This window comes from Natator depressus, chromosome 23 (genome assembly GCF_965152275.1).
Source record: "Natator depressus isolate rNatDep1 chromosome 23, rNatDep2.hap1, whole genome shotgun sequence".
Taxonomy (NCBI): domain Eukaryota; kingdom Metazoa; phylum Chordata; order Testudines; family Cheloniidae; genus Natator; species Natator depressus.
Genome location: NC_134256.1, coordinates 4,439,123 through 4,463,483, shown reverse-complemented (window position 1 = coordinate 4,463,483; position 24,361 = coordinate 4,439,123). Strand labels below are relative to the sequence as shown.

The following is a 24,361-nucleotide window of genomic DNA, read 5'->3' as shown; positions in this document are numbered from 1 at the left end:
ATTAACCCAGACACCCACTTGCACCCTTCCCCTCAGATATCTTCCTACTGCTACCTGCCAAGTTTTGTGCAGCTCCTTTTCCTACCCCCAACCACTGCTTGGGGAAGGGTATGTTAACCATAAACTTAGCTTTATGGTCATCTGCAAATTATTCAAATATCCACGTTAGCTCCCTGCATAATTTGCATAGAAGGTCAAACATGGAGCTGCCGAAAACTTGCAGGTATTAATAAGAGCTGCAATAAAATCAAATTCCTAACAAGCAGTTAATGAAAGCCCACTTTAATACCTGATTTGATTAGACCAGTTTAATTCCTTGGCTTTCTTCTGCTGTTGTATTTGATTGAGCTCCACTAAGTGCTGTTTCATACAGTTTGTAATCTCAGGGCCAAGGTGCCATATAAACACACAACTGTTGATAAAAAGATTTGTTTAGGACTGTAAAATTCTGGTATGTCTTGCATTCCGCAATACCTTTCAGGCTGAAGAATCCCAAATTGGTTTACAAAATCCAATGCTACAAATTATTGAACTCTTCTCAGTTCCAAATAAAGTCTCTAGCCAATGGTCATCAAGTCAATTCAGTGAGCTAGTGCCCACGCAGAGCTATTAAAAAAAAAAACCAAAAAAACCAAACCCCAACCCAACACCCTCAAACCAAATCAAATCTACTCCAAACACCATCATCAAGCCACAAAACAGAATCAGAAATATCTGATACCACCTCACCTGTTCATACCATCAGATTCAGCTCCAATCTGGTAGACCGAGTCCAACTCCCATTGAAGCCAACACTTAGTTAAAACAGATCTGTAATCTTCCACTGATGATGCGCCATTGACAGTAGCAATGGTGGGAGCTGTAGCATAGACATGGTGCAGTTTTCCAACATAGTGATGTTAGAAATTATGTCTACGTAGCGAATAAATAAAAAGCCTGCACCCTGGCTACACTGCAGCTTTCACCATTGCTACCAGTGATAATGAGCTGTGTATTCTAGGACAAACCTAGACACACAAAACCCTCAGTAACTTCGATGGGAGCTTGCTCAGGGTCAGAGCCTCCTCCCTTCCCTCCCATTCCCCTCCCCCAGGAACAATGGCTTACTGAGTAAATGCGTTAAAATATTCATAGTTCCCCTACTTTAGTACCTTCCCTTGGAGTATTAAATTCAAAGTAGCGTTGACATCAGCGTATTTTGTCAAATCACACGTACCTGTCTCCTGAGACTGTGATTAAATGCTTGCAATCATAGGTAAACTTCATCCCAGTTACTATTTCTGGAACATAAGAAATTAAGCCCTATTGGTCTCTTGTTCAGAAGACAATGAATTTGTGTAGTAATTTTCAGTATTATTCAAGATGATTTTAGGAACAAAATGAGTTTTGGTTAGTAAGGGCATATTCTTGGTTCAATATGAAGTGACTGAAGACACAGTTGACATAGTTAAATTACAGGCGTATCCTGATTTGAATTATTTTAAATCATATTCCTCTTTTCTCACTGGAATAGCCCTAGTTAAGTCACAAGCTACTAGTGATTCCTGATAAAACTTCTCATTTCCTAAATATTAGATCTCTGGATGCAAGCAATTCTGGATGCTAGTGTTAAGTCAGCATGCAGGTTTTGGTATCTTACTGAATATTCTGATCTACAAAAAGGCTATTAAAATATTTCTAAAAGCTTTGGAAAAACGTATTGTGTAGAGGACAATACCACACAATCAAAAAACATTGTGTTGTGCTTGGAGTTTAAAAATGTTCTAAAACGTGCTAATACTGGATGAAATGAATTATGTAACTATGATTAGAGCTGGTTAAGATAATTTAATGAAAGGCATTTTTTAAAAAATCATGTCCCTTTTACTACTAACTATGCTTTATAGTTTACTATTAGTTTAGAACACATAGGATTATTCCTGGTAAAATTTCACCTGAGAAATTGTTGGCTAGGATAATGCTTTTGGGAAATCTTTAATAACTTAGTTGTTTTCAATTCACAGGTGAAATGACTAGTGGAAGAGACAGGCGCTAAATTCTAGATTAAGTGTTCTTGAGATAAGCAGCTATAATGATAAAATGGAAAAGCACACCTGAATGGCCAAACATTTTTGCAACACACTCGCCGGAATGGAAGTCAATGACCGAAATACTCTTATCGGAGCAACTGGTTGCTAGAAAAGTTCCTGAGGGATCCAGCTGTACCTGCAGAAACAAGATACATTTCAAATAATTCCTCTTATTATGAGAAACTGCACATCCTCCTTCCAAAACCTAAAGAGCACAGGGTTAGTTAACTGTAAGTACAGTGCCCAGATAATTTCAACCACACATTATGGTGTTATACATATTTACCGTTGTGGGAGCATTAGAAACTGTTGAACTGGTAGATTTCCAGTCAGCTCTGTCATGCCCAGAGGTATTATTTTTTAAAAAACAAGGAGTAGACATGTTGTCTTGGAGGGATTAATACTCCAAAAGGTTTGAAGAAACAGCTATCAGACTGTATCAGAGCAGATTCAGGTTTCTGAACAGAGTAGATGCTCTGGGGAACCTACCAAGAGGTTGGATTTCTGAGAAAATAGGACAGCTGAATGGATAAAGAGAACTCTCAAGATGGGAGCTGGACGGAAATTTCCTAAGGAAGAACTGATCAAACATGCTGCACAATACACCAATGCCGACTCAAAACCAGAACAAAAAGAAACACTGACAATTGGCACTTCTAAAGCCATCGTATGGATGGCTCTCTTGTCCCTACCACAGCAAAAAACATCTCAACAAAGGTGCAGCTCTTGACAGCCCACGTTCAGCCATTGCTGACGGTGTTGGCAATGCTGTATCTGGGATAAAGGGTCATTCCCAAGACAGGAGATCCTAGTAGCCCTTTAAAACGTGAGGGATATCTAACTGTGGAATTTGTTTCCTCCCTTGGTCCACACTATAAATTGGATTTCATCATTTTCTAAGTGTGCTGTAAAACCCATCTCTCCCAGACCATCACGCACACTTTGGGAGAGAAGTGTTCATAAGGATTGTAGATGGTACAGAATATTGTAGGCAACCTGTGGGACTAGTAGATATTTTTCCCCTGCCATCGCAGTCAGAAATAAAGGGAAATCTATTAATTGCAGACTTGCAGGATGGAGGACTGAAGAACTAAATTATTATACTGATTTTTTTAAAAAAGTGTTGTGGCTGCGTATTTCAAGAGATGTGCAGAGCTTAGTACTACCTAAATTGAAATAAACAAAATAGGGAAAAAAGTGATCAGCGAGAGATTGACAATTCTTATTAGGACAGAATAAATGGTTTCATTCTAATGGGTCAGCTAAGGGTCAGGAATTTAAAGCCTTATACACAGAACTACTAATGAACGGTGAGGAAAGAGGAATATATAGATCAGCCAAGACTAAGCAAAGAATTACAGAGGACTTGGGAGCTGTAAAGTGTGCCAAAGATGAAAACGGAAAAGTGCTGATGGATGACAGTGAAACCATTAGGGGGTGGCAGCAGTTTTACGAGAAACTGCTCAATGAACTGAATGTGAAGAAACAGCTGAGGTAAGTATGCGCAAGCAACAACCTCCCAAGAGCTATCACCATGGTGGAGACATCGACGTCGGCAGTGGGACTGGGTTGAGACATTTAAAGCGTTTGGCCATAGGGAAGTGGTGACGACAAACTTTTTCAGCTTAATTCTCTGTACTGGAAAAATGCCCGACAAGTGGAGGAAGAGCCCATTGGTGCCTGTTTTCAAGCATAAAGAAGTGTACAAGAACATAGAAATTACCAACCCATCAAGTTAATGAGTCACACGATGAAATGGCTGTAAAGAACTATGGAGAAAAGACTTTTGGAGGAGCTGGAGCATCAAGTAAGCCACAACCAATTTGGATTTATGTCAGGAAAGTCAACAATGGAATGCCGTGTCTGCAGTTCGGATATTGCAGAAGTATAGGGTGAAAAGCAGGGAACTGCACTTAGGGTTTGTGGATCTGCAGAAGGCTTATGACAGAGTTCCTATAGAATTGTTAAAGTGGTGTCTGTGATCGTACAATCTCCCGGAGACATAGGTTCAGGCTATCATGGACATGTACAAGGGTAGCACAACAGTAGGGAGAAGCAGCTGTGGTTTCGGTGCGTCACTGACAGTGAGGGTAGATCTAGACCAGGGATCATCTGCCCTAAACCCATTCCTAATTCTGGTTGTAATGGACACCTTGGTGTAAGAGATTAAGACAGAGGCTTCATGGAACATGCTTTTCGCTGTTGGCGTTATGTTGTGCTGTGAAAATAAATGTGAACTGGAAAAAGAGCTAGAACTGCGGAGGGCTGCATTAGAAGCAAATGTCTTACAAGTCAACTGACAAAAGGCAGAATATATGCAATCCCTTGTTAAGAGGGACAATGAGAAGCCAGTAAAACTAGATGGTATAGAATTAAAGTCTGTGCAACAATTTAAATACCTCAGTTCAGTGTTGAGCCATGATGGGAACGTTAGGATGCTAGCAGCTGCATGAAGAGTGCTTGGTGTAAATGGAGGGAGCTGATGGGAATTCTCTGCGATAAAAATATGCCAAGTGTACAAGATTGTGCTTAGGCCAGCCATGACGTATGGGTCGGAATGCTGGCCAACGAGGAAGAGAGAAGAACAACTACGTCACACTGCCAAAATGGGAAGGCTCAGGTGAATGCCAAGTAAGAGAAGAGCTGACAGACTATGCGCCATGATGCGGGTAGCCCCATCATCAAAGAGCTGAGGGAATATTGACTGAGATTGCATGGTTATGCAAGACAAGGAGATGTGGGATACGTTGGCCAGAGAGTACAAGAGCTAGCAGTCATGGGACAAGGACCAAGGGAAAGACCTAGGGGGGGAAAAAAAAAAAAAAGTGGTTCAAGTTGCTGAAGGACACGAAGAAAGTTGGTGTCAGCTTGGAAGATGTACTTGATGAGAACACTTGGAGATCAAGAGCAACTGACTCCAATTGCCAGGACAAGGGAAAGAGGAAGAATAAATAGTTGCATCCAAACCAGGGTCCATTGTGACTCCTGCCTTGCTAACCTGAAATGTAACAAATCCTAGGGAGAGAAAGCTCACAAGAGGTCATGCCCTTGTAATGGCATGTGCATCTTCCACAGCACAGTCAAAGTGGGTGAGGTAATATCTTTTATTGGACCAACTTCTGTGGGTGAAGGAAACAAGCTTTCAAGATCTACAAACCTGAAGAGCAGCTCTGTGTAGCTTGAAAGCTTCGCTCTTTCACCAACAGAAGCTGATCCATTAAAAGGTATTACCTCACCTACCTTGTCCCACTAATATACTGGGACCAACTTGATTACAACAACAACACTGTGGACAGAACAAGCTAACATTCCACTTGGCCTTCTGATTAGTTGTCAAAGTTGATGGGACTGTCCAAGTGATAATTTGCATAACCTGCTTCTTTAAAGGACCATTCACGTGGTCTTGAAACATTCCCATAGTCCCTTGCAAACACCTATAATATGTTTCACCGGACTGTAAATCTAGAAGCAATGGCTCTGTAATCTCTACTTCAGATGATGTCTCTTTAGAATTTAGACATACAAACATGCAATACATAGGACATTATGCTTTAATTTCATATGTGTACCCACAGCACAAGTTTCAACAGAGCACTTGAAAAGCTGCAGCAATGACTGGCTTACCTTTAGTAACGACCCATCATCACCTTGTGATCCCTTGTAGCACCACTTTTGTTTCCCACTGACAGTGTTGTATACTCTGTAAGAAGGTCATTCCTTATTTTAATAGTGTGCAGTGGACAAGTGATTTGGCTCAGTCAAGACTTGCCTCACGTGCACACATAACAAATGGAACAGGGTAACTTTGCCATGTAGTTTTCAAATCAAGAAAGGCCTTTATAAAATACCTGCTTATAAAAGCACAAAGCGGCTTGCTTCTGCAGTGTGCCCTAGGCCTTGTACATATTTCTACTTATGTCAGTAGAATTTATGTTGCTCAAGGGGGTGACTAAGTTGTAAGTTACACAGACCTAAGCGCCAGTATGGACAGCGCTATGTTGGTGTGAGACCTTCTCCTGCTGACACAGCTACCACCCCTCACGGAGGTGGTTTTATTATGCCGATGGGAGAGCTCTCCTCACCAGACTAATGTAGACTAGCCCCTCGTCTCTGATATCCCGAGCACCTGCAATTCACACTGGAAAAAAATCAGGTCCTAACTCTCTAGACAATAATGCTGCTTGAACTCATATGCACTTAGCTATATGTGGTCTCCCTATAGATGTCACCTTTTGGCAACCTCACAGAAGCATGTTACCACCCCTCTGGTACAGCTGGGCCTTCTGAAAGGGGAAAATCTGTTGGGTTATTAATAACCTCTGTTGGATTATTAATAATAATTATTATTTTAAAAGACTGACTTGAAACTAGAAACTCTGGTTAGGTGCAAGTTCTAGCCCTATACACCAAGAAAGTAACTTTGCCAAAGTGCCATAGAACTATTTATAAATGGCAGTTTTAGTTTACATATTCAGGGTATTTTAAAATTGCATTTATTCTCTCATAAGCAGTTTGAAATTTTTGCTGTATGTTGTGCAACATTATAGTTCTAAGTCTTCTTCGTTATTGCTTAGATTTCAACAGTGCAAAAAAAATGCACTAAGCAATTTCTAAATGCAGAGGAAGATGGAACTTGTCTCAAAAAGAGTACGATGTACAAACAGTTTCTATAATGAGAGCTTACTTCATACTTGGCTTATGGAGAACAGCAGACAGGCCAGTAGCATAACAAATTTATCTACTGTAAGTGAAACAGACCTTTGGAAAAAGTGTGGGGGTTAATATAGTACTCTGATGTTGTGGAAAGCCAGCAATGAGGACTGGACAGGACAGGACAGGACGGTATTTGCCAGTGATTGGTTCCACCAGAACCATTATCTAAAAGTGAATTCTTGGAAGAACTGGACATTTACAAATGGTTCAGGTTAACCAGCTTACTAAAACTGCTGCAAGCTTTGGTTTCAAAGATGGGGTCAAAGCATCACAGGAAGATAAAGAACCTTGGAGTACCGTTTGTCTGAGGGATTACTGAATAAAGAATTACCATTTCATTAAAAATGGACACGGCCATTATTAGGGCACTTAAGACTCCGGTGTCTTCTCTGACCTTTGAGTTTCTCGACTCAAAGGCTACCAGACAACCCTTGAGATGTATTCCTGTTATTCAGACATATTGGGGAAATTTCTCTATTAGAGACATCATGTTTTATAGTCTAGCCTTCATAAAAAAAGCAAATAAAACAGATCACCTGACATTTCTATCTTGGCAGGCAACAGCTACGTATTTCTGTGTGATATCAATATCCATGTCATATAAGGTGGTTTTTTCAGCAACATGATGAGTTCTAATGAAATTAATCCCATCTGCAACCTGCATAAAAAGACATACAGACCAGAAAACAAGATTGGAGCACTCTGCTTCTTGTAATATAACCCTGACTTCTGTCAACAATTTTTCCATCTGTGTTTATGGGTACAATAAAAAAATCCCATATAGAATGGGCAACCCCCGTGTCAGGTAATGCCAATAAATCCCTGCTATAGAAACCCTGTAAATCTACAGGGCCTGCAAGGACCTTAAAATAAATTTCAAACTCTAGACAGAGATTATTCAAGTTGATTTTTCAGGGGTAAGTTTTGAAGTTACACTGTATATTCTATTTTGTTAAAAAGAGTACACACCCCAAGAGAGGACACTATTTTGCCAGTGATCAGCTGCTATCTACAGGGGGATGCTACAACTTACCTTTTGTGCACTGCGAAAATAAATACTTTTATCAGCTCCACAGCTTATCATTTGAACTTCTCCATTACCTGAAGGAAAAGGAAGGAAGGAAAAATGAAGTCAGAGAGTTTAAGGTAGGCACCAAGACCTAACAGGAATTCATTGCAATACCTCCCATTGAAGGACTGTAAAGCAAGAAAGCTAAAATTGCACTAAGTAGCTCCTTTTAAAAATTAAAATGTTCAAGATCTAAAGGTCAGATCCATAGCGGATGTAAATCTGCTAGGCTGTATAAGAGTCAATGAAGCTACTCAGTTTACATCAGATGAGGATTTGGTTCCAAATTTACACTGACAAATAGAGAGTTATGAAAACATGCCAAAGATTGCTTCCCATCTAGGGAAACTAACATAATGGGAAACCACTCTTGCAAACTGGGGTAATTTTTGTCATTACGAATATCTATGAATTAACACTCTGAATGACAATGACTAGTCCCTGGGTCAAGAAAAGACTAAGAACAGACTGGTGGTTCGGGCGCTCACCTAAGATGTGAAAGTGCCCATGTTCGAGTCCCTGCTCCAATGACTATTTAATGTATACATGGTGGAACAGCTTCAGCAGGAGGAACCGAAAAAGATTTGCCCCAGAATATGCCACAGCCCAGAGGTTAGGACACTCCCCTGCAGTGTAGGAATCCAAGTTCAAATCTCTTCTACACATCAGGCAGAGGAGGGACTGAACCCAGGTCTCCCACATCCCCGGTGGGTTGCTTAGCCTCTGGGCTAAAAAGATAAAAGTAGGCTTGGAAAGATGCGATTTTTATACATTGATTTCACCACCCATGGATGAAAAACTATTTCCATTCATAATAAAAAGTTTACAAACAGGCAAAGTTCTCAAGCAGTGTTTTACTCAGAGTTTGATTTACAGCTATTTACTTTGTCACCATCATATGTCAAAATATACATGTGTTTTAAATGGTTATAAAGCTTTAACTTTTTGAATTTCAACATCCCCTGTAATTAAATAAACCGTGCGACTCCCCCATAATCTCCCACAACTGTGAAAATTTAAAAATTGATAAAACAGAAAAAAAAAATGCTTAAAAATAAACAGTCAAAATTACAAAAAACAAAAATCGAATGCTACCAAGTCTAGTTATAAGGGAGCTGACTTCACCACCTCCTCCTCCAGGCACTTAAAAGTGCTCCCTCCCACTGTCAAAAACAAACAAACAATTAATTCACTGATTTAATTTTTGTGTGTGCAAATTTTTGGTTTCGATTTGAGTCAAACTGAATTCCCCCCGCCCCGCACAATTTTTCTGAACTTCCAGCAAATTGGGGGGGAGGGGAGGGAGTTATTTGCCCACCTCTACTGCCAAGCTATGCGAGGAGACATTCTTTTAAAGAAAAAATTAAAAACCTATTGTAAAGTAATTGAAGTTCTCTCTTCACAGCTCTGAGACAGATCAATGGAAGTTTAATAGAAACAATAAGTGTTAATATGAAGTCTGGAAACTTACCAGCAAATTTGACAGCTGTTATGGCAGATGAATGATCATCCAGAGTTTGCTCCAATTTATAATTTTTATCTACATTTAACACATGAATCAGTCGGTCTCTGCTTGCTGAAGCCAGCAGTGCCATCCCTAGAGACATTAAAAAGGGACATTTTTAAAGGCAGGGGGATTTGTGTTTCCTTTAAAAATAAGCAACATTTGTTTGAACTGTCATATTCTGAAAAAGTACAATGTAAAAATGGAATCTTCTTACACAAATGAGCATGTGTAGTCAGACTCATAAGCTCATTTTACTTAAAAACACATTTTTTCCAGTAAAATAAATATTTTATTGGAGTTCTTAATATAACAGAGGTAATCCACAGAAGGCAGTTTTAGATGAATATTTCTGCTAAATTAAAGTTACACATAGCTTGATGCAGACTGAAGCCAAAGAAACACAAATAATCCTTCAATATACTTTCAGCACCTTCCACGTGTTCAGTTGTGCTTTTGTCATTTTCCTCAAATAGATTTTAGAGTTTCTTTTCAAATACTTACCAGTTTCTGGTTTGGAATACTCCAAGCAGAGAACTTCTGAATCATGAGCTTCCACCTTAACCACTTCATGCATAAACTGTAACTCATGTATCCTACAATGAAAATGCAGCAGTGAAAAGCCAGGAATTTTACACATTGATGGGGTGGGGGAAGGAGAGGAACCAGTCCAACAAAGCACTTATCAATCATATTTATTATGGTAGTGGCCTAAGGGTGAACCAAGAATGTGGTCCAGTTGTGCTAGGCACTGTACAAACACAGAACAGCAGATGGCTCCTGGAAAGCTTACAATCTTAATAGACAAGACAGACACAGAGCGGGGAAAGGGATAGAACACATATAAGTACATGCTTATCTTTAAACATTGAGTAAACCCACTGAAGCCTCAAAAAATAATTTGAGGACTGGGAAAATGTCTTACAGTGAGAGATTTAAGGAGCTCAATCTGTTTAGTTTATCTAAAAGAAGACTGAGAGGTGACTTACAGTGTACAAGTACCTTCATGGGGGAGAAAAATACCAGGTACTAAAGGGCTCTTTAACCTAGCAGAGAAAGGCAGAACGAGAACGTAGGGGTATCCTGACAGGTGCAGAACCTGTAGCTGCTTTGCTAGCATTTCCAGGATCATTTCTGTTAAAACGTGCAACATTCAGTGAAACAGAGTAGAGGTGACAGTTGATGATATGATAATACTTGCCTCAAGTTGCCTCCTCTGTCACCTGAGGCTAAGTGCTGGCCATCAGGGCTAACCTGCATCACACGAACACCTGCTTTCACATCTAGATATCCTGCATTTTCATTTCTGTCAGGCACACTGGTTGAATCTTGCAAATGCTGATTATTATTGTCCATGTACACCACCTTCAGCAAGTTCTTTATATTGTGAGGGGGAAGAAAGAGCAAGTTAGATATATACCATAACAATGAACAATGGAACGCTTACTAGAGTCCCAGATAGTACAGTAATTTTGACTTCAATAGTATACTAGTACCTTAAGGATGGGATTTTCAAAAATGTTTGAATGAGTGAGGAGCACAAGCCCCAGTGACTTTCAATGGGACCTGTGCACCTAACTCACGCAAGTGTTTTTGAAATCCCACCTTAATGTTTATAATCTCAAGAACTCAAATCATCATCATCCCTAGTTGTAATATGGGACTTTCTATCATCAGATCTCAATGTGCATTATAAAGGAGAGCGGTCATTAGCCCCCTTTTACAGAGGGGAACACTGAGGCACAGAGGGGAAAAGTTACCCAGTGGCAGAGACAGAAATAGAACTCCGGTCTCCTGAGTTGCAGTTCAGTGCTCTAGCCTCTAGGCAACACTACCTCCAAAGCACTGACAGATTCTGACTGAGCCTCACAGACACAGTATCCCCATTTCACAGATGGGAAAATGCAGTAAAGAAAGGTGAAATCAGTTTACCAGTCTTGTTCTTTAGCCACTAAATCCCTATCTCTTGCTTTCAAAAAAGGCAAATCTGTACAGAATATTGTTGGCTTAGCTGAACTGATAAATGTGGCTAGGAACTGCTCCTACAGGCAGGAATAAGATATCCAGGAACCCTGCGTTCTTCAGATCATTGTAAAATCCTCTGAACAGGTTTAAAATAAAAGCTAGATACCTCATAGCTTTAATTGGATTTAAATTGGACGTAACCTGTCTTGAGTCAGACAAATGCATGTAAAAGAGAGAGGTGACTGCTGAAGAGAGGTACTGAACTAGAATATCCCACTCACTTCAATGTCTTTCCAGCCAGCACCAACCAATTTTTCAGCTGTGCTCTCTCTCCCAATACTCCAGCACAGGAGAGAGATTTTAAATAATTTCCACTCCCTGTAGTACACTTAAAGGCTTATCTGCCAGGCTTTACACTGGGGTAAGCCACAGGTGAATTTGGCCCCATTATTCTAAAGCTGTGTGTGCCTGTCAACAAAAAACAAAAAGCCATTATGGTGCTTACGTTACTGTAAATGTTATTCTGGAACATAGGTCTCGTGTCGCTTTCCACGTTCCAGAATCGTATGGTGTTATCGGATGAACAGGTTAGAAAAGATCCTGGAGGTAAACAGGACCTGTGATCCTCAAACTCAGGGTAAACCTACATATTTCCACAACATAAGAGAGAGGAAGGGTACAAATTAGTTTACATTCTAAAAACAGAGTGGGAGTCCAGAAGCCTAAGTAACAGCAGAAGTTTGTTCTACAAGACCCCTCTGCCATTCTCCTCTTAAAACTGGAGAGATTTTCTCCCCATCACGTGGCTTTTTTCCTAGGTGAAACTGACTAATAAAAAAAGGGAAGCTGGAAACATTTGTCCAAATGGGGTGGAGGGGTTTTGTTTGTTTTAAATATAACTCCCCTAACTCAGATGAAGAGCTTCTATTGTCATCGATACTTTATTTGTGCCTAAAGGTCCCCATCCTCGCAGTGTAAGGCACAGTATAACATATAAGTCTCCATCAGAACAGCTTTCACTCGAAGTATAAGATCACAGCAGGTGGATACAACAGACAAGGAAGCACAATGGAACAGTGATACAGTTATAACTGTAATAGACAAGAGTCACTCTGACCAGCTGTCTCACCATCCCTCTTTCAAAGAGCTCCCCCATCATCAGACTCCTTGTCATAGCCCCAGGAGGAAGATGACAGCCTGTGTATCAGTTCCTCTTCTAGATAAAGTGATGAGCCATTTCAGGGTAGATAAAAGTCAGTGGGTAGGTTTTCTACCCCCTCCAAGATACTTTGCCTGAAAATAAGTGCCCGAGTTTGCTTTGCATTTAGGAATCTGCCATGTCCTATCACGAGACATCACTGGGCTGGACACCGTCAGCACAAAGCTTGTATATAAATACGAAGTACAGGTGTATTTTTGTGAAATGTCACCGGACAGCTACAATGCAACAAACTGAACAGTGACAGTCAATGAAAACAAGTCACTTGCGGCTCCTGTTTGACCACATCAGCTACACAAAAGAGAGAGAGACAGCGTCGACCAGGGTCATGGGCACTATTAAAGCGGAGTAACTGGAGGCTGCCTAGTTCTATTTTCTGTTGAACATCTGAATCCATCCCAAAGATTAACTCTGCTTTTTCCCATCCTCTGTTCTGCCTCAAGCTACTGTACTATAAAGAAGGTTGATAGTATGGTCTGACTAGAGGAAAACCTTTATTATTAACCAGTTACTAGTCTGATATGGAAATAATAGAAGGATAGTAAAATCATCTTTTCTAAGTGGATAGTAAAGAAGCTTAAGTCATTTTTATTCCCCAGAACCAGCTTCAGAAGCTCTGTTTAATGGAGATTCTCTCTCCATGATCCCTTTGGAAGTCATTAGCATTGCTCCTTCTGATGGCCAAAGATAACAGGCCTAAGGGAAACGTCTCACCATCAGGACTAAGCACCACTAGCTCCCGGACTTCAAGCTCCAAATCAGAACCTTTGTGCTGCGCAGCCACCTTACTTGCCCCAATGAGGACAGAACGGGGCAGATCTCAGAGCTTTATAACTATTTCTAGCACATGAACTACATCTTACCTCAACATTCCATACAAAGGAACTGTGGAAGAGGTCTGACCACACTTTGCCAACTTTGTTTGTGTCTTTAACATCCCAGACGTATATACTGTGGTCTTTATACACACACGAGAGCCAACAATTGCATGGGTCAAAGGCTAAGGCAATGGTGTCTGGGTAGACAGAATCTGGTCGTCTTAAGAGACGGAGAAAGAGGAATTATTCTTTTTAGCTGAATTTAAAAAACAAAAAATGCAAGTATGGTATATACAACAATTTCTGTTTTAAACATCTGAAAATCACTAATCTTCCAGCCTACCGGACATCTTAAAACCACAGCTAGATTTTTCTGAGCATGTAACAAGTCTCACAAATGTCCATGCTAGGTGCAATTCAAGTCTTACAGTGCATAATATTATTCTTGGGTTTTTACCCTCTTCCATCCAGAATTTCTTATCTGTGAAAAATCTCTCTGTCTTGGGTACAGCCCAACGGACTGTTTTGATAACGCACAGCTCTGAAAAGCCACCTAGCTATTTGGAAAACATTCATGCCAGTTAGTCACACTGAAATAAAAATCAAATTAATGATACCTACTTCAGACGTAAAGTGCTTTGAGATCTACTGATGAAAAGCCTGATATAAAAGCTAAGTATTTTATTAAAACAGGCAAAGACGCTGTCAAGTCTGATTCGTCTTAAAACCTTACATTGTTATATGCAAAGCATCAGGTTTTAGTTTCTTCAAGCTCTTTCAGAAACTCATTTTAATGTTAACAACACTGGGACAGAGACCTCTTAAAGATGACTGATTTCTAGTCTATTTAATCTTAGAGATCCATTTTCTTCTTTTCTTAAATGTAAGACTAAAACTCACAAACTTTCAGGATCAAATTTTCAGAAATGCTCAGGGGTCACTGGCCACTTCTGAAAATCTGGCCTTTGCTATTTAGCCACTATCTTTAGAAGCTGTACGGAGTATTTAAGATCTACAAAGAGAAGGCACTTTTTCCTTCAAGCCAAGTCAAACATAATACACACGGTGAAGCACTATATTTAATGTCAAAACTTTGTACCTTGGTTCAAGCTCTTTGGCTACATCAATGCCCAAGCAGTGAGGTTTCGGTAGATCAGTGAGATAATGCATGTTGTAGGAATGAAAGATCCTCACAGTTCCATTTGCACAGCCACAAAAAATAAACTCCTCACTAACACAAATGCAATTTGCTAGTGATACCTGAAGTAAGAAGTCCACATGCATAAAGTTACGTTCTCGGTTATAAAAAAAGTATTTCTATAAAACAATTACAGTAACATATAAGGAAAGCTTAGGTATCCAAAACAAAATGGAATTATTTTACAGCAATTAGACAAGGCGGCATTTTACCTTCAGATCAATCCATTTTTCCAGCATTCGCTTCTCGTTAAATTGACAGAGAAGTCCAGAATAAGAAACGCAGAAAGTGTTGCCCGACATTTTCCCTTGCCCGCATGCTACACCACAAAAGATGTTATTGTGAAGTTCTCCCAGAAGTCCAGAGCGACCGACCAATGGCACAGTCTCTTTAATCTGCAATTAACATATTAGTTTGCATTATAAATACTAATACATATGTCCTTCTGACACCTCTCACTGAGGATCTAAAGAAAGCCTCTGAATATCACTAGGAGATAAGTAAGTTCCTCCTTTTTAAAAATGGGAAACAGGATTGTCACACATATTGATTAATGTTTTCTGGAATCCAGCAAGTATGCAATAGCTCTGTCAAAGAATTGAAACATCCTGCAAATGCGTTTTAAACGTTAAATTTAGCAATTTCCTGTCCCTTCACCCTTGTGCTCTGTTGTGAATGTGATCTTTGAAGACTACTTCCAGAAAGCTAGGTTCAAAGCCCAGCTAGAGCTGCCTGGCCATAGGTCATTCCTGAAGCAGGGCAGGAAGTTATGGTCTGATAAAGAGCTTGAGTGTAGGGAATGAAAAGCCTTACTGCTCTTTGGCACCACCCACCTAAAATAATATCCCTGTCTGCTGCAGTGACAGACATGGAATAAACATCTAGTTAGCTGTCTGAATATCCTGAGCACCCTTTTTTTAAAACTCATTTACTCCCACTTCCAACTGGTACAGCACGTGAGAAAGGTTTACCTTAACTTCTCTTGATGCATCCAAGAACCAGAATTTAACATGGCGGTGGCCAACAGTAACAAAGTAGCTGTCCTCAGAGAAGGATATCGCAATAACTTTACAAGACACTTTGTTTGATGCTACTAGGGTATCTTTCTGTAAAGAGACAAAAAATGAGCACCCAATAATTTGTACATGACAGATACACGGCACAAGAGACATGGAAGTTATGACTGAATTTCTGATTCCACTACAAGGCCAATTTTGACACAACCCCACTTCATCCTCATCATCATAACTTAGCAATTCATATGAACATTGACATGAAGTACAATTTAGCATACAGTTAATCTGCCAGGAAAGATGGTTTTTCTGACAATTTGGACAAGGTGTTTTTGTGAAACGACGATTCTCCCGAGTGTGAGATGCAGGAACGCTGGAAGCTCACTCGAAATGGGGGGGCCACCATTGCCAGAACCGTGGCCCCATCCCACTCCTTCCCTGAGGCCCCACCACCACTCCTCCCCCCCCCCCCCCGTAGCCCCCATACTCCACCTCTTCCCCCAAGGCCCTGCCCTTCTCTTGCTCCTCTCCACCCCCTCACCCCTCCCATCGCTCACCCTTAAGGCAAGTAAAAAGTGATGGGGCCATTGGACCCCCCCCCATTCCGGTGCCCCTGGTGGGGTAGGGAGGAGGAAAAGGTGTTCCGACTTTTTGAAAACATTCTAATGCTTCCTCCACTCTCCACCCGTCCCCTAATAACTCACAGGCAGCTTGACCTAGAGGCTTCATGTGTATATGGCTGAGCTGGTTCAATCAAGCAGGAGTGCCTTCACTGGACTTCTCTTTTTGGGAGCAAACATACTACAAAAGGTTAATAAAGCCTTTAGGATATGCATGTGATCCTGCAGGCGTTACAATGTATTACCTTCCAAGGTCAGCACGAATGATATGTGATCTACACCGGCTCAAGATGACAGGCCCTAGGTACTTTCATATTACAAGTGTGACAGATAATACAGTGGGGAGGCAGGAAGGAAAGACGACAGTGAGATCAAATAGGGTTAATCTGGGAGCAGGAGGCAGGATAGACAAGCAAGTGAAGAGGAGAGATCAGATAATGTTCATAGAAGGGACTATTGTGATTATTTAGTCTGATCTTCTGTATTACACAGGCCATAGTTAATTCCTGTTTGAACTAGAGCATCTTTTTTTTTTGGTAAAAGATCCATTCTTGATTTAAAAATTTCCAGTGATGGAGAATCCACTACAATCCTTGGTGAGTTGTCCCAATGGTTAATTACCCTCCCTGTTAAAAAATGTGTGCCTTATTCATCAGGAAAAGGGAGGCAGATAGTCTCGGCAAAGTCCTCAGCTCTGAAACTTGCCCTTGGTCCAGGAATGCTAGAGTTTGATAATCTTGTAGGCACATAGCAAAGTTCAGCTGTTTTCCCCAAGTGAGATCGGTTTCTTGGTTTGAATGAGGGAGGGGTTATTTTGATTGCATTCGTTATTATATAGCGAACAGATATATTATATTTTATTGTAAATGCATCAGTAAATTCTTTGCTTTTCAGTGAGAAATGACAGAGGCTATTTGTCCCTGACATCTGTGGTTCCTTACCTTCCAGTCCCACACATTGACAATCATGTCATGCTGATAGCCCACTGACACAATATACTTCATGTTGGGAGAAAAAGCCACACAAGCCACTCCATGTTTATGGCCATGCAGTTCAGATACTTGTGTCTTCTCCTCGACGTCCCACACTCGTACAGCTGGTCTGTGCCCGTTCTGCAAGAGTAATTTGAATATGTGCTGCCATTTGAATCGTACACAAAAAAATAGGAATTGCCATCCCAGATCAGAACAATGGTCCATCTAGTCTGGTATCCTAGTGCAGACAACTCACAGTTCAGCCACTTTAGTCTGTAGTTTAAATTCCAAATTAGTACTACCTGATCAACTGGCCAGAATTCAACCAATGTACGGAGGCCAGAAATCTAGCATCAAAACAGAGGGCACTAATTGGGCATTCCTTCTCGTCTTACTACGGCAGGTTTTCCACGCATACAAGCATTGGTAGAGAAATCAGAAATTCCATTCCAAGTGTACGCACTATAATACACTTCACTCACCTCACCAGTAACAATAAATTTTCCATCAGGTGAGAAAGACAGAGCACTCAGCGTTTTCCTGAAAGAAAGATATAGCTTTCGTTTTCCCTCAGAGAAAGTTCAGACAGAGCTCACCACAATAAACGCTAAGGTAAGGAAAAAACATTCTGATGTTACCCAGCATAGTGTTATTCAAACACACAGTCCACAATAGCTTATCTACTTAGACTGTCAGCTCTTTGGGGCAGACACTGTCTTTTTGTAATGTGTTTGTAAAGCCCCTGGCGCAGTGGTGGCCCCATAAGTAGGCATATAGCAGCCATGCACAGTATCAGCAGTTACACTTTGTTCGGCTCAGAGTCACATTCCTTTCTCAGCAACCCAAATCCCAAAAAGCAAGTTTGGAATAAAGATACCTAAGCACTATCAAGGTGGTGAGTAAATTAAGCATTGACAATACCTGGAAGTATTAAAGATGTGTCTTTGTTTATTCTTTTTGGGATTTAAAATTACAACCACACACCTGAAAAGAAAGAACAAGACATTTACATTAATAAGTGTTTCACCTGGTTTGTGGAGCGGTGGGGTGTTAGGAGGAGGATGGCATTCTTCAGCATTTGGAAGACTTCCCAGAAAAGGGAACATGTTGCAGAGAAAAGCACATCCTATTTTTTAAAATAAAATAATAACCGTAACTCGTCATCAGTCAAGCCCCAAGTTGACAAAGAGGGTCAGTATCATTATCCCCATTTTGCAAATGGGAGACTGAGGCACAAAGTTGTGACACGACTTGCCCAAGGTCACCCAGCAGGCCGTCACAGAGTCAGGAATAGGACCAAGGTTTCCAGAGTCCAGTCCAGTGTTCTATCGACTAGGCCACACTGTTATATGTTTATATTATGTTATATTGTTAGAAGGCTTTTGTTCTAACACTAATCTGGAGATTACTACAACAACTAAAAGTGTGACCTAAAACCCCTGTTTCTATTGTTCAGCAATAAGCACTTACCCTTAAAGCACAACTGAATCTGGTTTCAGCCTCTGACAATGGATACCGATGGTGTTAGTGTCACTTTTGACTAATATTTTAAGTTAAACAGACCATTTAAAGTATAATTTAATATTTAGGGTTTGTTAAAATAAGCTTTTACAAGGCTAATATTTTGTTTGTTTGTTTGTGGGGGGGGGGTGTTAAATAATACCAGTGTAAATAGTGGGATTTAAAAAAAAAAAAAAAAAAAAAAGACAATCCTGCGGTGTTTGTATGTCAAATGCCACAGCATCAAGCCAGAAAACGAATCTGACTGCTAGTTGGCTTTTAACAAGCCAAGAGGAATGCAAAACAGTTAACAACATGAAGAAAAGTTTTTGATTTTAAGAATTCTTTCAGTTGTAATAATTCAAATCAACAGTCTTTTTGTACTATGTTTGTCCTGCAGCTAGCACAAGGCCGTCCTGGGCCATGACTGGGGTAGCTATGTGCTACAGCAGTACAAATAAATAATAATTTGTAAAATAGGTAAGAATGTTTCTTAAAAATGATTCTGAACATGATTGACTCTTTCCCTCTAATTCAGTGGAACACCATAAAGGAAACAAAATATTTAAAAAAAGAAAAGGAGTACTTGTGGCACCTTAGAGATTAACCAATTTATTTGAGCATAAGTTTCGTGAGCTACAGCTCACTTCATCCGATGAAGTGAGCTGTAGCTCACGAAAGCTTATGCTCAAATAAATTGGTTAGTCTCTAAGGTGCCACAAGTACTCCTTTTCTTTTTGAGAATACAGACTAACACAGCTGTTACTCTGAAACCTGTCAAAATATTTAAAAGTTTGTGTTAAAGAATACAAATTTATTTTGTTCTTTTGAATAATTAATTCCGCAAACATTTTTTAAATTGGTTGTAATATATCTATTATGTAACCTAGCAAGCTAATTTTGACCTGTGCTGTTATAACTTTCAGTGGGTTAGCTACTGATTAATCAGGTCCCTTGATTTGCTTAATGTTATATGTTCACAGCACACACACAGAAGTTAGATAAAAACCACACACTCTTGCTGGAAGGTTGCAAAGTAATACGACTTTATTTTTTAGAAACCAGAACGATGACACAAGAACCCTCAACTCAAAAACAGAGACAGAGAAAACAGGCTGCTCCCTAAGGCAGCAAGACATCTCTCACCCCACCTTGCTTTAAGCTTGCGCTTTTCAGAATGACTCAGATTGCATGCTTTGCTACAGATCCACCCCCCCAGTCTGCAAGCAGGATCAAGAAACCACCCCACATTCTAAGCATGAAAGCTTGCAATTTCAACACAGTCCTCCATACCCCACACCTAACACATTTTATAAACGGCAAGCCAGGCCAGCTGGTAACTATCATACCACGCACTGTCATACTGGGATCAGAGGTCAGGACTCTTGCTTGGTCACTTTCTGGACTCTCAGCATCAGAGACCGAGTCTGACCCTGGAAGTAGGGGTTCTGGAACAATTTTTATAGTGTGGGTGCTGAGAGCCATTGAACCAAACTGTAAACCCTGTATATGATGGAACCCACTTTGAGCCAGAGGGTGCGGCAGCACCCACAGCACCCTAAATTCCAGCATCTATGCCTGGAAGTGGTGGGGTCAATACAGAGCAAAGAAACAGAGTATAGCTTAAGCTACTCCATTATCATGAAACTGACAGGTCTAATCAAGCAGTGATATCAGACTTGTGGATGCCTATGAATGAGAAGGTGAACTTAAAGCACTCGAATACACCTCTTTAGCCAGATCTAGAAGATGCTGTAGTTGTCCAAGAGCTTTCCATTTCCAGCCCTTGGCTGCTTGATGAACACTGTGAGAGAAGGTTTAGAGAAGCCCCACAAGGGGAAAAAAACTACTAAGGGCTCACAGCCCTATGAGATGCTGAATGTCTTCATCTTCTACTGAAGTCAGTTGGAATTTTGGTGCTCAAGCATGCCTCTAGCTACTCTGAATATGCTTACAGTGGTAGCTGATTATGTCATGGGATGGGATCCAACCTTTACTCGTGCAAGCTGTCCCATTAGCCTCTGCTTATGTGAAGCCTACCTGAGTGACAAAGGGCTGTAAGATGGAGCCCCAAAGTAATAGTGAAATAACATTACTGCATACACACAGTTGGCAAAACAACCAGGGTCCGTGTCCATTTTTTTTCTCTGTAAGTTGCAGTGGTTTCTATAATCATGCAGGTAGACACACAACATAAACTTACACTTTTTCACATTTAGTTATATAGTACACTTACCCTGTAGGATATGCTATCTGCCCGGTGTTTGGATCACAAGCTAAACCACTACTGGTTTGGGTAGTTATTCCCAATACTTTCTCAAGCATAACCTGCCCAAAAAAGAGGGAAAAATATTGAAGTCTAGTACAGTCAGAACTATGTAAGAGCTTATTTATAACTCCCAATTATTAGATTCTTGAAGCAGTTGTTCCAGCAACCTGGAAGGCAAGGTTTCCCACATCAGGTCAGAGGGAACCAATAAAAATTCAAGCAAACAATCATGCACAATAAACAAGCTTAACACTGAACTTTCTTTAAAAATGGAAACATTGCTTAATAGCCCAAATAATTAGAGACTATATGTTCAGGCTTTAAAACAGTGGCTGGAAATGTTTTTTTCCCTATTCTTCCAAAACCAGAGATCAAAGTAAGTATCGTAGGCTATGTTTATACTAGACTCTGCTGGCATAGTCCCCTAACATAGATGTCCTTCTGTCAGTGTAGGCTACTTCTTTTGTCTGTGCAAGAGCACCACCTTCCCAATGGACACCGTACTCTTCAATCAGCGTGGCTGTGTCTACACTGGGGGGTTTGTCAGCATAGTTGTGTTGGTCATAGGAGTGGGATTTTTTTTTTCTTCACACTCCTGATTGATCCAACTATGACAATATAAATTAAGTGTAGGTACTTATCAAGCCCCCCATCACCATAGTATCTGAACACCTCCCTATCTTTAAAGCATTTATCCTCAACACCCTTGTGAGGTAGGTAAGGCAGCATTATATCCCCATTTTATAGCTGGGGAACTGAGGCACAGAGGCCAAGATCCTCAAAAGTGCCTAACTCCTATTGAAAACCTTTGAGGATCTGAGAGACAGAGTCTGAGGCCTGGTCTACACTTACAAATTAGATTGACCTAGCTACATCACTAAGAGCAGTGAAAACATCTCCTGCCCTGATTGTAAAAGTTAGGTCAACCTAACCACTAGCATAGATACAGCTAGCTCAACGGAAGGACTCTTCCATCAAACTAGTCACTATCTCTCGGAAAAGTGGATTAACTAAATTGACAGAAAAACCCCTTCTATCGATGCAGGAAGTGTTTACATCACAGTGCTACAGCAGCAGCACCATAGCTGTGCACCTGTAGCATAGAAATGGCCTAAGTAACTTGCCCAAGGTCACACAGGAAATCCATGGCACAGCAAGGAGACCATAGGAATACAGCTCCCCTCAAAGGCTTAGATGTCAGTGATACAAACTGTTTGAAGGGGAAACAGAATTGTGAATGGAGGTCTTGGTAGCTTAAATGTCTTGTTCAAAGATTCCAATCTGTTACGTTTGAAGGGAGGCTGTCAGAACAAGTTTGTTTAAAAAAAAATTGGCTTTGTAGAAATCAGTTTTCATGATTTTCAAAATATTGTAATCGATTTTTTACAAAAATTAACAGTTCCTGTTGCATTTCTAACCCATATGCTGCAGCACTGAACTGGGACACGAGACCCTAAATGAGATATAAACAAGAAAAACAGACCAATCAGAAACTATAACTTCACTTAAAAAGATATGTTTACATCAAGACAACTAACTCACTGAAAAATTCTAGTGGAGACAAGACTCTGTGGTTTTTACTTCAGTCGAGGTCAACCAGAGCTGAGGGAACAGCTTTATCTTCACTATTAAAAGGTATGGGTTTTTTAACCTCGAGGTAACTAACATGTGAGCTATCCCAAGACAAAAGCATAGTGAAGATAAGGTGTTTTATTTGTACCGTGAGGTGAGGCTGACCTCAGCAAGTCTACCTTGCTGTAAAACTGAAATATTTGATCTTCACTGTGCTTTTACCTGAGGATAACACATTAGTTACTCCCATGCAAAAGACACACCCGTTTTGGCAGTGAACACAAGGTTTATAGGGCTGATCTTGTCAAGATAAAAAAACTACCCATGCTGTCTCCAGGAGGATTTTACAGCAAGTTAGCTATCTCGCTGACGGGGGAGGTAAGGAGTTGAATACAGCGAAGAGGAATCCCAAGAGCGCAAGAAGCGAACAAACCGCCCCAATGGCATGACAGCCTGTATAACCCCTCAAGCTGCTGAAGCGGCCGGGGGGTTGGGGGGGGGTATTTGTAACTTGTACCGTATGTGTGTAACCGAGAGCCCTGCTCCCACTGAGACACAACCCCCACCCTCAAAACACACACACAGCCACACACCCATTCCCCAAAGAAGTTAGACCCACCCAGCTCCTACAGCCCATGCTAGGGGACGCTGGGGGGGGCAGGGTCTACATCTAAGGGGGGGGCTGAGACAGACACCCACAGGAGGGTCTCAAATCACTGCCCCTTTTCACCTCTATCTCCCCAACCCAATAAACCCCCCCATCACTTCCTTAGTCCAACCTCCCCACGCATCCCCAAAAGTCTCTCACGCCCCCTCCCCAAACCCCACCTCTCATGTAGCCCCGCCCCCTCCCCAGTTCTCCATCCTTGCATCTCCCTAAGCCCCGCCCCCTCCGCGTCGCCCCGCCCCCTCACAGTTCCCCCAGCCCCGCCTCCTTTGCATCTGCCCACCCCTCCCCATCACCGTCTCGCTGAGGCCCCGCCCCCTCAAGCCCCGCCCCCCACTGCCTCAGCCTCTCTCCCGGTCATCCCGGCCCCTCACCGCCTCCTCCGGCCCCTGGTGCCTCGATCTGCGCCTCAGGCTTAAGAGCGGCGGCGAGTCGGCGCCCCCGCTCCGGGCGTAGAAGCCGCCGCCGGACCCTGCCATGGCTGCGGGGCCCTCCGCGCCCCTTCGCCCCGGCCGGACCCCCTGAGGCGGCCTCTACCCGCAGCAACCGCTCCGAACTGCGCGCGGAAACCCGGCTCCCCGCCCCCATTGGCCGCCGCGCACGCCAAACACCTCCGCTCGCAGCCAACGGCGGCGGCTCTGCCATGAAACCCCGCCTCCGTAACGCCCCAATGGGTGACGTGTATGCTAATCAGCCCTCGTTCCGCCAATAGTGGCGGCGCTGCCATTAAATCCCGCCTCCCGTGAAATATACCTTGCGTATAATCTAGTGCGGGGGGCGGGGAGGGAACCAATCATTTTCCAGATCAGCCAATAGCGGCGGAGCTACCGTAAAATCCCGCCCCTGTCTCCTCTTAGGGGCTGTTTCAGGTCTAACACCCACCAGGGGCCTGAAGGTTAAAGGTTCGAATCCCAGCCCCCACTCAATGCCATGAGTTAATTATTTAAAACCCAATTAATGAATTAGCACCAGTTATAAGCAATTAAACCATGAGTCTGGGAGGAGAAAACTGGAGCCCGATTGTGCGAGCCCTCTCTATACACAGGCTCCCTTTGAACCCAATGATCTTTCTGTGCCACCTAGGGCTTGTTGGATCAAGCCTAATATAACTGGAAGGGTCAGAAAATGCTTCACAGCTTGTACACCTTAAGCTTATTGCAATGCACCCATGATTCCCTGCATCCCTCTATT

The 24,361-nt window shown here is 41.7% G+C and overlaps 1 protein-coding gene and 1 non-coding gene across 2 annotated transcripts in view; both read right to left on the bottom strand.

The window, feature by feature from the left end:
• The window catches only part of WDR62 (WD repeat domain 62), a 38,263-nt gene extending 14,582 nt beyond the window's left edge, over nucleotides 1-23,681 (bottom strand). The window contains exons 1-19 of the mRNA XM_074937547.1: nucleotides 23,545-23,681; nucleotides 20,899-20,990; nucleotides 18,084-18,146; nucleotides 17,645-17,702; nucleotides 17,130-17,300; nucleotides 15,527-15,661; nucleotides 14,768-14,950; nucleotides 14,457-14,617; nucleotides 13,403-13,577; nucleotides 11,826-11,963; nucleotides 10,557-10,732; nucleotides 9,860-9,951; nucleotides 9,323-9,448; nucleotides 7,816-7,883; nucleotides 7,319-7,440; nucleotides 5,694-5,769; nucleotides 2,094-2,205; nucleotides 1,217-1,280; nucleotides 290-412 (exon numbers count right to left, since the gene is read on the bottom strand). Of these exons, the coding sequence (XP_074793648.1) occupies nucleotides 290-412; nucleotides 1,217-1,280; nucleotides 2,094-2,205; nucleotides 5,694-5,769; nucleotides 7,319-7,440; nucleotides 7,816-7,883; nucleotides 9,323-9,448; nucleotides 9,860-9,951; nucleotides 10,557-10,732; nucleotides 11,826-11,963; nucleotides 13,403-13,577; nucleotides 14,457-14,617; nucleotides 14,768-14,950; nucleotides 15,527-15,661; nucleotides 17,130-17,300; nucleotides 17,645-17,702; nucleotides 18,084-18,146; nucleotides 20,899-20,990; nucleotides 23,545-23,649 (2,240 nt within the window). The 5' untranslated portion in view covers nucleotides 23,650-23,681. The remainder of the gene's footprint in view (nucleotides 1-289; nucleotides 413-1,216; nucleotides 1,281-2,093; nucleotides 2,206-5,693; nucleotides 5,770-7,318; nucleotides 7,441-7,815; nucleotides 7,884-9,322; nucleotides 9,449-9,859; nucleotides 9,952-10,556; nucleotides 10,733-11,825; nucleotides 11,964-13,402; nucleotides 13,578-14,456; nucleotides 14,618-14,767; nucleotides 14,951-15,526; nucleotides 15,662-17,129; nucleotides 17,301-17,644; nucleotides 17,703-18,083; nucleotides 18,147-20,898; nucleotides 20,991-23,544) is intronic.
• Nucleotides 12,727-12,870, bottom strand: LOC141976915 (small nucleolar RNA SNORA16B/SNORA16A family). The gene has a single exon (XR_012636155.1). It is a non-coding gene; the product is annotated as a small nucleolar RNA SNORA16B/SNORA16A family (small nucleolar RNA).
• Nucleotides 23,682-24,361: the final 680 nt, after the last annotated feature.